This window comes from Monocercomonoides exilis, assembly GCF_001643675.1.
Source record: "Monocercomonoides exilis strain PA203 chromosome Unknown scaffold51-639645, whole genome shotgun sequence".
Classification (NCBI taxonomy): Eukaryota; Preaxostyla; order Oxymonadida; family Polymastigidae; genus Monocercomonoides; species Monocercomonoides exilis.
Window position 1 is genome coordinate 570,230 of NW_027150596.1, and position 13,273 is coordinate 583,502.

Below are 13,273 nucleotides of genomic sequence, written 5' to 3' on the forward strand. Positions count from 1 at the left end.
AAAAAGTGCTTGATTCATACCGAAGAATGATTCTAAACTGCAATGGACGTGATAAATCCAATCCTCATCGATGAGAATCAATTAATAATAAATCATGTTTTGTTTGCAGGATAAGATACAGTTTTAATTATTATAAACAAAATATTAAAAACACATAAAATACTTACCATTGAGAATGACATTGTCAACTAAAGATTTTCCTTTATGAACTAAAACAACATTTTCTCTATCAGTAAAAAGATCATCAGCAATCAATGTTCTCAACTCTCCAGCTGTCACCTCGAGTCGTAGCCTGTATAAAAGTTTTAATCCTGTCTCATTTATATGAGCTTCATTTGAATACTCAACGATATCTCCAAATTCTCTTATTTATTTTCTCACTTTTGTTTGCCTTTTTTTGGAAGTGGGTCGATCAGAAAAAAACTTAAATGCTTGGCTATAATTTAATACAAACAACAAATCACAAGAATGTTGATTAATAAATAAAAAATGATTTGAACAATAGTGAAATGAAAGATATGTGTTTTTGAATTGATATGAAATGAATCACAAAAGCTTGAGAGCTTCAACTCGTTCTTGAAATAGCTTGCACATATCTGTAGCTATTGTGTCAAAAGGAGATAGCACATCTACGCTCTCGCTTGCGCTGCATTCAACAAATGAAAGCCCATGAAGACGAGCAAATTCAGAAGCTTTGAGAGGATCGACAATTCCCACAGAACGCAAGTCAACTTTATTTCCAACAACCACTCCAGGAAGATTTCTTCCGGCTGCCTCTTCGACTTCTTTGTACCATTTTTGAAGCGATAGAAATGATTCTTCATTTGTAATATCATAAACATATAAAACTGCAGAAATGTTTGTCAACTTTCAAAAAAAGAAAATAAATAATGCATTAAGATGTATTGAAAAATTTTAAACATATTCTTTGCGAAGCGTGCTGAATAATTGCTGGCCTCCAACATCAGCAATAAGAAATTCGACAGTTGTGTTGTAATCCTTTACAAAATATTGCTTAAATTCCAGGTCGCATCCAGGAGTCTGTTTTATTATGTTTGAATAATAAGAAGGAAAGACAAAACTGAATTTTTTTTTACAACATGGAAAATATATACCAATGTGTAAGCTGGGTTAAATCCAGAATCAGAACTGATGAATCGTTGTACAATACTCGACTTTCCAACAGCTCCATCACCAACAACAGCAAGTTTGCATCGCAAAAGGCTTGTTGCTCCTACAGAGCCCTCTGAAGAACTCATCGAACGGTCAAATAAAAATATTATTCAAATTTTTGATCAATTTTCTTAAAATAAAAGCTTTCGCGTAGTTCGATTTAAAAAAATATATTTATTAATTGTTTCTTTAAAGCATTTCTAAAGAGCCAAAAAATTTTTAAATAACAATCAAAAAATAAAACTAATCATCGTTCGAAAACTTTACTTTTAGTCGAAGGAACATTCCCTGTGGAAACACAGGATCTGTCACAGCCAATTCTGTGTCCGACTCAAAAAGATCTCCAACTGGTTTCTGTAAATTATCGTGCGTTTGAGCAAGTGCACGCATGTATAATGGAATTCCTCCAGGTAGTTGAATGGAAGGGTTTTTCATTTGACTGTAAAAATAATTTGTTTGAAAATAAAAAAAACACAATCATGAATAAATTAAAAAAGAAGTTTGTAGAAAAGTAAATGTTCACACTATTCTGGATTCTCTTTCAATTTTGTCATTATTTCATCGAATGGAGCATCTTTGCGAACTTCAATCTCGGATGAGATGTCTGCACAGACAAGGCAGGTCTCGTTCTTAGAAAATTCAAATGTGTTGGTGTATGGTTGCTGTTATTTCAACATTTTCAATTGAGGAAGGCAAAACACAATAATTGTATTATTAATGAAAATTCAAAAGAGAAAGGAAAAAACGAAGAAATTTATGAAAGATCGAAAAGAGAATCAACATTACCTCAGCACCAGAGTACTGGCAGTAGTTATCCAAGCTAAGGGCATTCATTGCAATCTTCATTGCCTCGTTCACACACATCGCTGCAATGATGGAGTTTGTGGATGCAATAGCTGGGATAACGTGTTTAATCACACCAAGTGTGAGCTTGAAGTCAACACCTTCAATTTTGTACTTTTCAGCTCTTTCGCTTGCACATTTCAAACACCACAACACATCTTCTTCTTTGTCGCCGTCTGGCTTTCTTCCATCTGAGTGAAGATGAAAAAACAAAAATCAATAAGAGCCAATAAAAAAAAATAAGTCAATGAAAAATATTCATCAAAATTCAAACCATGTGCCTTTGGGAATTCGAGCAAAGACCACTCAACACAATGCTCGGGAACACGAGGATTTGAAGCAATTGTGCACATAGGAAATGTAACAGGCGGTGGGATCAAGATCATTCCGCATTCATAACATGCATTTACAGTTGGCAGAATCACACGAACTTGTCCAGAGAATCCTTCAGAGCCTCCATCAATGAAAGGAATAATCTGTCCATCTCGAGCAATATCCACAAGTGTCGCGTTCATCCAACGACGGGCATCAACAGAATCCAACCCAGAAATCACCATATCAAACTGGTGATAAAACGTTATAGGCTTGTCTTTGATATTTCCAACATATCTAAATTTTTTAAAAAAAGAAATTATTTATTGTATTTTCAAAAGTTTTCTGCAAACGGAGTAACGTGACATCCTTCAACACGCTTGTTAACAAACTCGGCTGCAACTTCTGCTTTTGGCCTTCCTGTATCCTTTTCCTGGAGGAGAATTCAATAGAAGCCCAGAAACAGTTATTCGACGATTCAAAAACAAAAGATTAAAGAGTCTCAAACCGTAAATAAAAATTGTCTATTTAAATTACTAATATCAATTGTATCCAAATCAATGACGTGAATGTCTGTGAAGCCAGACAGCGCTAGGTCTTTCAATACTTCGCATCCAAGACCTCCTGCGCCAATCACAAGAATTTTCATTGAATGCAAAAATGTCTTTAACTAAATGTCGCATATTACAATTTAATAAATGTGGCATAATATAGATTGTAAATTTTCATCATTAATTGATTGAAAGATTAAAAATAAGCTCAATGAAATCTAATTGACATTTTTTAATCAAACTTTTTCTGGCTCTTCTGTGCAGTCAGGAGTGAGCATGGATGGATGCTCCATCAATTTATATATGCCTTCCCAACGTTCCTGGTCAAGTAAAGTGGTTTGTTCAGTCATTGAAAAATTTTGGATTTCTTATGGGATTCTGTTATTTCGATATGTTATTATTTGTTATACTCAAAAACCTTGTTTGTGAAACCAGAATGCTCAATTTTCCTTTTTCAATTGTTGATCAAAAATACATTTTATTATTTTAAAATGTCAAAACAAACTGTTAGCATCATCCAGGCTTCACGGTCAAAAAAGGCAATCAATGAAATTGAAACGTCCATAACTCAAGATCTTGAAAAATTAACTAAATCTTTTGAAACTTTGATATCTTTCGAAAGTTTGTGTGAATTAATAATGAATTTCTCTGAGTTTATTTTTCTTTCATGATGTTTGCTTATTTTTCAGCTCCAAGAGAAAGTCTTATCTACTGCAGATGAAGTTGTTTTTGAAGCAGAGTCCGAGAGCTTAATTTCAACAATTGAATCATCACTAACATCGACTTCCCATTTGAAAGAAAATGTTTTGATGAACGATTACCAAGCAATACTTCAAAAGTTCTTGAACATAAACGAAAGCTGCAGCAACTTGCGACAAATCTCAAGTAGTTCTATCTACAGCGGGAAAAGATCTCACAAAATCATTTGTGGAACTTGAAGAATGTAGAAGTAATGTTTCTTCTTCAAAAACTGTTTGAAATGTCAAGGATCAATGAACTACTTTAAAGCTGTAACAAGTTTTGGTCTTTTGATTACAAAAATGCAACTCGTGTTGAAGAAATGATAAATATTAATCAATGCGACAGTTGAACTATACTGAGGTTTCGCGATCCGATTTATCAATCCGGAAATTGAAGATTAATTATCACTTGATTAACGTTGATGCTTTATTCGTTTGGTTATTGAATATTTCATTGCTTTGACTGTTTCGTCGTGAATGTTATTATTTGAGAAAAGAGTCAGAAACATTTGAAAAACAACAATTGGATAATATCTCAAAGTTTTTTGTCCATATGTTCAATTCTCTTTTCTCGATCATTTGTCTCCAATCGATGAAGTGCAAGCATGTTTGCTTTTGCCCTTTCTGCGTCTTTGATTTTTTCTTCTTTTCTAAGCTGATCAATATGGTCTAATTCGTCCAGTGCTTCGTTCCAAGTTATTTTTCCCCTCTGAAGATGAAGACAGACAGTTTTATCTCTCATGTCAATATCATCTATGTATGGTAATCCAACCTGATCTGCAATGTATCTTCCAACATTTGATGTATATAATTGTGGATCTGCTTTTTCAGCTTCAGATGGGTTATACACATCAAATATTTCCAATTCGAAAGAGCAGTAAAATTGTGTAAGTATGTTCCACATCAAAGGAAAGGCATCAACTGAATCGTAATTGATGGAAGAAAATTTGTATGGATAGTGAACAGCAAATGGGCGGACTGGCACTCCTGCAATAAATACTCCTTTACTAAAGCGAGTGATGCAAGTGCCATTCCCAGTAGTTCCCTCTGCAAAAATGTGTGGAGTGTATTCATCTGTTGGAATCAATAATTTTTATTTTCATGAAAAGAAGTCTAAAAAACATAAAGGCTACAAACTTGGTTGTGGATATGAAATACGTTCCACTATTAATCCAGCAGAAGATGAATGTGAATTGCCTGTTTTAGCTTTTTCGACTTCCCTTTCAACAAGAATGCACCGATAGGCTTTTAATAAGAATGATACAATTGGAACATTTTTCATGGTTGCCTTTGCAACAAATGATGGGGTGCCAACATATCCTCCAACGGATATGATATCGAAAAGCGACATATGTGGACCTACAAGTGGATAAGGTTCATTCCACTTGAATTTAGGCAAATCTTTTGGTTGCCGAGATACTGGTCGTTTTTTTGTGTGATCAATGTACTTGATGTGAAAGAACCCTGCGCAAACCATCACAACAATACACCAAAATCTCATAACATATTGTGAAGCAACTCGACGCCATTTTGGAGCGGGTTTTTCCCAATCCTATCGGAAATTTTTACAAGAATATTTATATAAAAATGAATGAATGAATAGGACTCAAACATTATATCCAATAAATACAATCCTTTGGCAGACGTAGTGAAGGAAAACGTAAACACCACGAGTACTCCTTTTATCAATGCCAAAATCGGACCTGGAAAAATATAAATTTTAAATCTCTTATAAAGTGTCTAAAGAAATGAAAAATCAATAAAAATAACAAATAATTCTTAATTCCAAATGGGAACATAAAAATAAAAATATTTATAACCATTGGCTTGTAATCATGTAGAATATGCTTAAACTTTGGAGGCATTTGCATTTTTTTCATCAAATCTTCGTCTACCTTTGGATGCATCTTTAATGAAAATATCTTAATTAACCGCACAAAAAACGCTTGTTAGAAAGCATTCAAACTTGATTTTTTAACTTTTATATTGCGAGATGAAAAAAATAAGATAATATGATCAAATGAGAATCGAGCTTCTCAAAAAGAAAATGTATACAATCAACTTAACAATTTTCAAACAAAATTTCATTTAACAGACAATTGGTGGTGACAAATTGTTTTGATCATATCAACCACGAATAATATTTGTAACAATCATTTAAATTATAAATGGCTGCAGTTTTACCAACAGAAGCTAAAAAGACTGGTTTTATTTTTAAAACTGATACTGCTATGCAAGATGCAGATATATTAGCAAAAATTAAAGGAGAAGGAATTCCATTAGTGCATTTTGAGTTTGTTTCTTCATATCTTTGGATATTTTCATTTCACATTAACATAAAACTGTTCTCATAGCGCAACAGAATGGTCGGATGCTAGTAAAATGGAAGCAGCTTTTAAAGCATCTTTTCCAAATCAAGAAACACGTATGAACAAACAGTAAATAATTATTTATTCAATTTTTATCCTATTATTTAAAGCATTTTTGGCAGGTAAATTCAAGCAAGACGGACAAATTATTGTTGTTTCTGGAATTTCACCATCAAATATGGATTCAATCACATTTTTAGTAATTACTTTGTCACATATCTTTACACAAATGGAAGAATCAGAAACAAATCCACGTCAAAAGCCGTGTGCCATTGTTTTAAAAGGATGGCCAATCGATTTCATTGGAATGGCGTTAGAGTCGGGAGCTGAACTTCGCTTTGCAGTGGAGCCTTTACCTTAAATTTCGATATGAAAACAAGTAATTATTTTTTTGATTAATTTTTTGGATGATACAGATATGATGCTGTGAAGTTGTTCGATTTTCTCCATTTTTTTGCACTTCATAAGTTTTGCAGCATTATTATGTATCCTCGTAACCAGGAAAAAATCAATCATTTTTTGTTGGCATTTTTCTTGATGTTTTTCAAAAACAAATTTTAACAACAATAAAAGAGTGTTTTTTCTTCCCCAATTTGTTATTTTTCGTGATTATTATATGCACTCAAGTTTAAATGGATTATTTTTCATTTATCAAACGTATATTATATTCGAAATATTCTTTAGCAGAATAATATAATTTTATTCATATCTATAAAGTATAATGGTGCATTTCAGTTTCTTTTTTTATTTTTTCAGTCAAGTTTAGCATCTATTGATGGCTACTCCATCAGATTCTGGACCTTATGAATATGATTTAATTGTGATTGGAGGAGGTAGCGGAGGAGTTGCTTGCGCTAAGGCTGCTGGTGATGCAGGAGCAAAAGTTCTTTGTTTTGATTATGTGACTCCCTCTCCACGTGGTACATCTTGGGGATTGGGAGGAACATGTGTTAATGTTGGCTGCATTCCCAAGAAGCTGATGCACAGAGCCGCAGCAATCGGTGGAGATATTGCAGATGCACCTTCTTTTGGATGGGAAGGTGTTGACCGTAAAGCAGCAAAAATTAACTGGTCAGAGCTCGTACAACGTGTGCAAAACCATGTTCGCAGATTGAGTTTTGGCTATAGAGGAGAACTTAGGTCCAAAGGTGTAACATATATTCCAGCCATTGCATCATTCAAAGATCCTCACACTATTGCTTATAAACAAAGAGGTGAAGAGAAAACAGTTACAGGGAAATACATTGTCATCGCATGCGGTGGACGACCAACATATCCTGATGTTCCTGGAGCAAAAGAATACTGTATTACGTCTGATGATCTGTTTTCATTATCCACAGAACCAGGGAAAGTTTTATGTGTTGGAGCTTCATACGTTTCATTGGAATGTGCAGGATTTCTCACTGAACTCGGATTCGATACAACTGTGATGGTACGATCGATTTTGTTGAGAGGATTCGATCAGGAGATAGCAGAGAAAGTTGGAGCATATATGGAAGAGCACGGAACAAAATTCCAGAAAGAGCAGACACCAGTTGCATTTGCTAAGAAAGAAGATGGAAAAATTATTGTAAAATCAACAGGAAAACTTGGAGACAAAGAGGAAGAATTTGACACAGTGCTTCTTGCAACTGGAAGAACACCTGTTTCTGAAGCACTGAATCTTGAAGCTGCTGGAGTGAAAATGGACGCACGAACAAAGAAAATACCAGTTGATAAAACGGCAGCAACAAATGTGCCGTTCATCTACTGCATTGGTGATGCTCAGCTAGGAGCACCAGAGCTGACACCAACTGCAATTCTGAGTGGAAAGATTCTTGCGAAGCGTTTGTTTGGAGGAAGCCTGGAGGAGATGGTATACACAAATGTTCCAACAGCAGTATTTACACCACTCGAATACGGGTCAATTGGCTTGCCCGAAGAGAATGCGAAGGCCATTGTGGGTGAAAGCAACGTGGTTGTCTATCACGGCTCGTTCACTCCGCTTGAGTGGGCAATCAGCGACGAGCGGAGCCATGAGGGAGAAGGATATGTGAAGGTTATATGCGACAAGACCCGCGAAGAGACTGTCATGGGACTGCACTATTTGGGTCCAAATGCAGCTGAGGTGATCAACGGCTGGGCTCCATCGCTGCGGCTTGGCGTGAGGAAGAGAGATTTGGAGCGTGTGGTGGGGATCCATCCGTGCTGTGCTGAAGAAATAAACAATGTCTCTGTGATAAAGGGATCTGGCGTTTCAGAGGCAAAAGGTGGCTGCTGAGGATAAAGGCGCGAGGTTAACACTTCTGAAGAGGAGAGAGGAGGAGAGTAAGAAAGAGTGTGTGTAGAGTTAGATGGACTTAGAAAGACAGAGGAATCTTAAAGAATTGGTGGGGAAAATCGTTTCCGTTGATTCACTGATTTCTTTGTTTTTCTATGTTCTGGTGATTGGAGAGATTGACAGAAGTACCTCGCGCCCGATGACCTATTTACAAATTGATGCTGCTGTGATCTTTTTCGGACAAAATAAATCTTTTTTTATCTTTCTGATAGAATATTTGCGCATTGCATCTCAGCATTTCTGATGAGGATGGCCTAAACACAATTTTTGGTGCGACCAATGCAGCGTGGAGACTCAACAAAAGTCACATGCTGTTCCTCTGATTCTCTTCCTCTGCGTTCCACTGCCCTGCTCCTCAGCCACGTGCAATTCCTCTCACAGCAGCAGTGGCGGCAGGCGTGTTATGCAGACAGAGTGCGTTGCATTGAATAACTTGAATTGTTGTGTGCAATTGATAAAAGAACGGAATCGTGAAAAGAGGTGGAATGTACTTGTCACATTTACTTTATTCTTTTTTCCGTAGTTTTTTTATCATTCTGGAGGAAATGAGCATTTGCATGCTTTTCTTCATTTCCAGAATTGCATTCAGCATTCATTCATGCTTTCGCAGCAGAGACGTTGCGTAATTGTTTTATCAGATTTGTAGATCGTCTTTATTTCAATTATATTTTATCATTTGTTCAATTTGCTTTTCAATAACGAAATCGTTCAACTTTCCACAATTAACAAGAATCATTTTTATTTTTTTTTTTCATATTTTGGTTTATGAAGGAGTAAATTATAAATGGCTGCAAAACTAATAAGTTATTCCTAAAATTGAAAATTTTTATTTGTATATAAATGAACATTCGAATATCAATTAAAAAAAGGTAGTCAAAACGAAATAACAAAGAAATGAAAATATGAATATTTCATTATAAGTTCAGATCAGATCAATGAGCAAACAAATCGCCAAAGATTCTCAAGAAGCCGTTCTTATCAAAAGTCACAACTGGAAAAAATTGATTGAATTATGTATCGATAAACAAGTTGATGTTTGCTTGTATTTTTTGAGATTTATTTTAATGGTCAATTTATGCATTTGAAAATTTCATTTTCATTGAATCAACAAACTTTCAATTTTTCTATATTAATATATTGAATATAAAATACAACAGGGAGAAAATATTGAATATTGGTTGATAATACAATATTTCTGTCACCTCATTCAAGGCGAAGGAGATGAAGCGCGTGTTCTTTCTTCCAGAGCCGATTACGCGTGTCCAAAATCCCCGTATCTGGAACAATTGAAGATGATCACTTTAGCATTTAACAATAGAGATTTCTCAACATATTTCTCATTGTTTGGAAATTTGCCAAAAAATGACTCGTTTGCAGAGCTGGCCATTATCGCCCAACAGTCCGTAAGAGAAAGGAACGCAGCACTTCTTGAAATGAATTGTGCAACTATTTCTCTTGCCGTCACTTCAGAATATTGCGGTCTACCTTCGGAGGAAGTTTTTAAATGTTTGACTTTTTTCAAAAACAATATTTATCAATTTTTTCTTTTATCATTAGATGTGAAAGCAAGAGGATGGACTTATGATTATTCTACTAAATTTTTTACTATACCGCGTGAAATCCAGACACAAGCACGTCTTCAATCCACAAAATCCACTATTGATGAGTCAGCCTTCATGTCGGCGTTAACTTCCATTCTAGCTTCAAGCAAATAATTCGTTTTTATCAAATTTTTATTTCTTAAATTTTTATATTAATGTGACAGAACGAAATTGTGTTTTTTTTTTAACTGTTACAAATTAAATTAGAAAAAAAATCGAAAATTCACAACTTTCCACAAAAAGATCAAATTATATCATTCTTATGTTTGTTTTCGTATCATGTGCATTCTCTTCAATTCATAAAAAACCATACTATTTTTTGTTTGCTTGCTTTTGAGTTCTCATTTAAAAGAGAAAAGAAAAAATTAGTCGTAAATGTGGGAAGGAAATTTTCGTATTTTGTCATCATCGATTGACGCGCTAATAGAAAGGAATGCTTCACTGGAAACCATTCTTGATGAAGAAGATATAATTGATGAATTTACAATTGAAAATGAAAAACTTTTAGAATAGTTTGAAATTTATTTAATCAAAAAACGACTTTCCTTCTATGATTTTGCATTTTCTGATGCGATTTTTCATTTATAGTTTGGGGAAACCAGAAATTATTGAACAATTGTTTCATTTTCTGACTCAAGAAATAACAGTGTATGATGAAAAAAAGAGATTTCGATTACCATATCTAGCTGGAGAAATTATATCTTCTCCGAAACAAGCAATTCACGAAGCACTGAAATCAGAGAAAGTTCTTGACACAGTTATTGAATGGCTGAAAGACCCCAGACTTCCTCAAGCTGTCTATGCAACGAACATGAAGAAACCTGTTATAAATGTAATACTTAGCAATAACGATGCAGTTTGAATTACATTTTTGTTTTATTTTCTTTGCTTTGTCAAATCAAATTTTGAGTAGTTTTTCAAAAGATGGAAGGAAGAAGCTATTTGTGATTGCATGCTCAAAAAAGTTACTGTTTTTCCAATAGCCGAATTATTGATTGATATCTTTGAAATTATCTATACTCTTTTTGGACCGAAAGATCTTGAAAATGTTTGCACTCACTTTTTTTTCAATTTTTTAAATCAATATGTTTTTGCATGCATATATAATTATTGTAGATACTTATAGAAACTGATTTTGTTTCGTCATGCGTTATCGCATTAAAAGCCCCAAAGCAGTCAATTTCAAATTGCTTTAACATTATTCATATTTTGAATAATGTTCTTGGGCTGTTTATTCCAGATCCAATATTGGATGGTGTTTTTGGGTCTGACCCAGAGGAAGATATGAATAATCAATCAGAGGAAGATGGAATAGGATCTTCTTCTGTGAATCAATTATCTCGTTATCCACTTTCGCCTTCTTCTGTTGTTGATGTGCTGAAAAAATCATCTCATTTTAATGATTTAATTGATTTATGCTTCCCTCAACCAATCTCATTTGTTGCAGCCCCAAACAACTTAAGACCATCTTTATCACTATTTTTATTTCTTCTTACACTCCAAGTCCCAAACAATCCTTCGCAACAAGCAATATCTGACGAAGAAGGGACTAACAATGAATCTGCAGCCAGCTGCAACGTTATCACATCTTTTGTGTTTGAAACTGTTGTTCCTCGGCTTCCTCTTCTTATTCCATGGCTTTCATTCACTCAAACTACTTCAGATGATAAATCTGACGTTCAATCATCATCTTTTTCATCGTCGTCCACTTCACCCACTTCATCAACAACTTCTGTTCTCCCACAAAATTTGAATGACAATCAAAAAAACAACCTTCTTTCACTTCGCACAAAGATTGCTGAATTGGTAGCAACACTTGTTGTAGTTGCACCAAGCGAGCATCTTTTAAACACTTTTCTTGTTCCATATTCAGAGGCATGTCGCACATCACATGGAGATCAGATGGCTCAAAGTACTCTTCTCACTTCGGCTGTAGATGAATATGGATTCCGCACACTTTTAGATTCATTTCTATATCTTTTCAGCAATTATCCATCATGTTCTATACTTCTTTCTAGTATTTCTCAGATCTTTCAGCATATTCTTTCCTTGCCTGCCAATCAGGAATCTTCTGAGAGCAACATTTTAACTCAGAAACTGTTAGAAGCACTTCTCTGGGGCAAAGAAGAAGAGCAAGAGAATGACAAAAACAAAGAATCGATTACAAATTCCAAGGGACTTGCAGAGATTATGATAGAAGGATTTGAGAATGAGAAAATAGAAAGAGCGAAAAGGATGAAAGAAAGAGAAGAGAAGAAGCTAAAACAAAATGAAATCAACAAACGAAAATTGGAGCGGATCCAAAGGATATCTGAAGCATCTGAGCAAGACATCGAACACATCCTCAGAGAATACGACGAACGACGAGAAAAACGAGAGGAAGAACAAAAACGAATTGAAGTGGAAGAAAAAGAAAAGGGAATTGTTAGAAGCGTGCTTTCAACACCGTTCATTGCGCATTCTATTCGTTTCTGCTCAATTCTATTCGATCCTGATTTTCCTTTGTCATCTTCATCTTGTGCATCCTCCGACAAGCACAAGAGTCTTCTTTCTCATTTACAAATTTTATATCAAGAAAGAGGTGCAAATGTGATAGAAAAACAGAACCGTCCAGCCAAAGTGCCTGTTGGAGAGCAGAAGTCGCTCTATGCTCCTCTTATAGCATCGCTCAAGAAGAGCAACAATGCACAGGATAGACAGCTTGTGCAGGCGCTTATGTCATTTGCACAAGAGAGCGAGCAGCTCGGGATGGAGGACGGGATGAAGGAAGGAGAGAATGCTGGGGAGGCAGATGATGGAAGCGAGTTGAGACTGATAAAAGAAATGGAAGAGAGAATACAGAGCGAAGAAGACAGAGAAAGAGAAGATTGGGCGAGAAGCGAGAAATTGGGCCTTCCAACAGGAGATGCACTGAAACAGGGAGTCGATGGGAACTTCCAAAATGGCAAAGCAGAAAAAGAGGAGATTCAAGGAGAGTGTTCAAAAGAAGGAAATTCAACTGACGAGGAAGCAAGCGACTCATCAGATTTGTCAAAAACTGTACGAATGAATGGCAGCCAATGGTTGCTTATGAAGGACTTTAATCGAAACATAAGGAGAGAAGATGCTTCTTCTTCGAATGTACCTGAAGTGCCCACTCCTCCAACGTTGGAATCTATCATGGCAGAGCCAGATGAAGAGGATTTTGAAGAGACAATTACTCTTGAAGAGATTATGAATGAAAAAGACGAAATTGACGAATTGTTGAATTGAGCAAAGTATTTCAATAACTTTTGTTTTGTTTTGTTATAATTTTAGTATCATTTCTTTATGTTTAAAGACATTTTTGTGAAAAACAATGTTTGAAAAGTATTGATCTTTTCCA

General features: G+C 35.1%; 7 protein-coding genes across 7 annotated transcripts; 4 read left to right on the plus strand and 3 right to left on the minus strand.

Annotated features, from left to right (window-relative positions):
• Positions 1 to 546: 546 nt before the first annotated feature.
• Positions 547 to 1,259, minus strand: MONOS_8704 (IFT27b, intraflagellar transport protein 27; the record flags this gene model as incomplete). The annotated part of the gene is made up of 3 exons (XM_067879136.1): positions 547 to 867; positions 922 to 1,041; positions 1,116 to 1,259. The coding sequence occupies 3 exons, from the start codon at positions 1,257 to 1,259 to the stop codon at positions 547 to 549; spliced, it is 585 nt and encodes a 194-aa protein (XP_067720842.1).
• Positions 1,260 to 1,282: 23 nt separating this feature from the next.
• Positions 1,283 to 3,238, minus strand: MONOS_8703 (putative ubiquitin-activating enzyme E1 C). The gene is made up of 7 exons (XM_067879135.1): positions 3,122 to 3,238; positions 2,837 to 2,998; positions 2,682 to 2,761; positions 2,291 to 2,625; positions 1,960 to 2,207; positions 1,699 to 1,835; positions 1,283 to 1,612 (listed from the first exon to the last, which is right to left on the minus strand). Exons 1-7 carry the CDS (start codon positions 3,227 to 3,229, stop codon positions 1,417 to 1,419), a joined length of 1,266 nt encoding a protein of 421 aa, XP_067720843.1. The 5' UTR covers positions 3,230 to 3,238; the 3' UTR covers positions 1,283 to 1,416.
• Positions 3,239 to 3,623: 385 nt separating this feature from the next.
• On the minus strand, positions 3,624 to 5,526 carry MONOS_8702 (putative 1-acylglycerophosphocholine O-acyltransferase 1; the record flags this gene model as incomplete). Its single annotated transcript, XM_067879134.1, has 4 exons — positions 3,624 to 4,693; positions 4,757 to 5,171; positions 5,232 to 5,322; positions 5,474 to 5,526. The coding sequence occupies 4 exons, from the start codon at positions 5,524 to 5,526 to the stop codon at positions 4,155 to 4,157; spliced, it is 1,098 nt and encodes a 365-aa protein (XP_067720844.1). The 3' UTR covers positions 3,624 to 4,154.
• A 230-nt stretch (positions 5,527 to 5,756) lies between these two features.
• Positions 5,757 to 6,520, plus strand: MONOS_8701 (uncharacterized protein). The gene is made up of 3 exons (XM_067879133.1): positions 5,757 to 5,912; positions 5,974 to 6,044; positions 6,099 to 6,520. The coding sequence occupies exons 1-3, from the start codon at positions 5,788 to 5,790 to the stop codon at positions 6,347 to 6,349; spliced, it is 447 nt and encodes a 148-aa protein (XP_067720845.1). The 5' UTR covers positions 5,757 to 5,787; the 3' UTR covers positions 6,350 to 6,520.
• Positions 6,521 to 6,716: 196 nt separating this feature from the next.
• Positions 6,717 to 9,124, plus strand: MONOS_8700 (Thioredoxin-disulfide reductase). Its single transcript, XM_067879132.1, has one exon. The coding sequence runs from the start codon at positions 6,764 to 6,766 to the stop codon at positions 8,246 to 8,248; it is 1,485 nt and encodes a 494-aa protein (XP_067720846.1). The 5' UTR covers positions 6,717 to 6,763; the 3' UTR covers positions 8,249 to 9,124.
• Positions 9,125 to 9,232: 108 nt separating this feature from the next.
• MONOS_18684 (uncharacterized protein) lies at positions 9,233 to 10,280 on the plus strand. The gene is made up of 3 exons (XM_067871726.1): positions 9,233 to 9,342; positions 9,466 to 9,814; positions 9,866 to 10,280. The coding sequence occupies exons 1-3, from the start codon at positions 9,244 to 9,246 to the stop codon at positions 10,021 to 10,023; spliced, it is 606 nt and encodes a 201-aa protein (XP_067720847.1). The 5' UTR covers positions 9,233 to 9,243; the 3' UTR covers positions 10,024 to 10,280.
• A 4-nt stretch (positions 10,281 to 10,284) lies between these two features.
• On the plus strand, positions 10,285 to 13,272 carry MONOS_8699 (uncharacterized protein; the record flags this gene model as incomplete). The annotated part of the gene is made up of 4 exons (XM_067879129.1): positions 10,285 to 10,421; positions 10,498 to 10,765; positions 10,823 to 10,957; positions 11,026 to 13,272. The coding sequence occupies 4 exons, from the start codon at positions 10,285 to 10,287 to the stop codon at positions 13,159 to 13,161; spliced, it is 2,676 nt and encodes an 891-aa protein (XP_067720848.1). The 3' UTR covers positions 13,162 to 13,272.
• Between the last annotated feature and the right edge of the window lies 1 nt (position 13,273).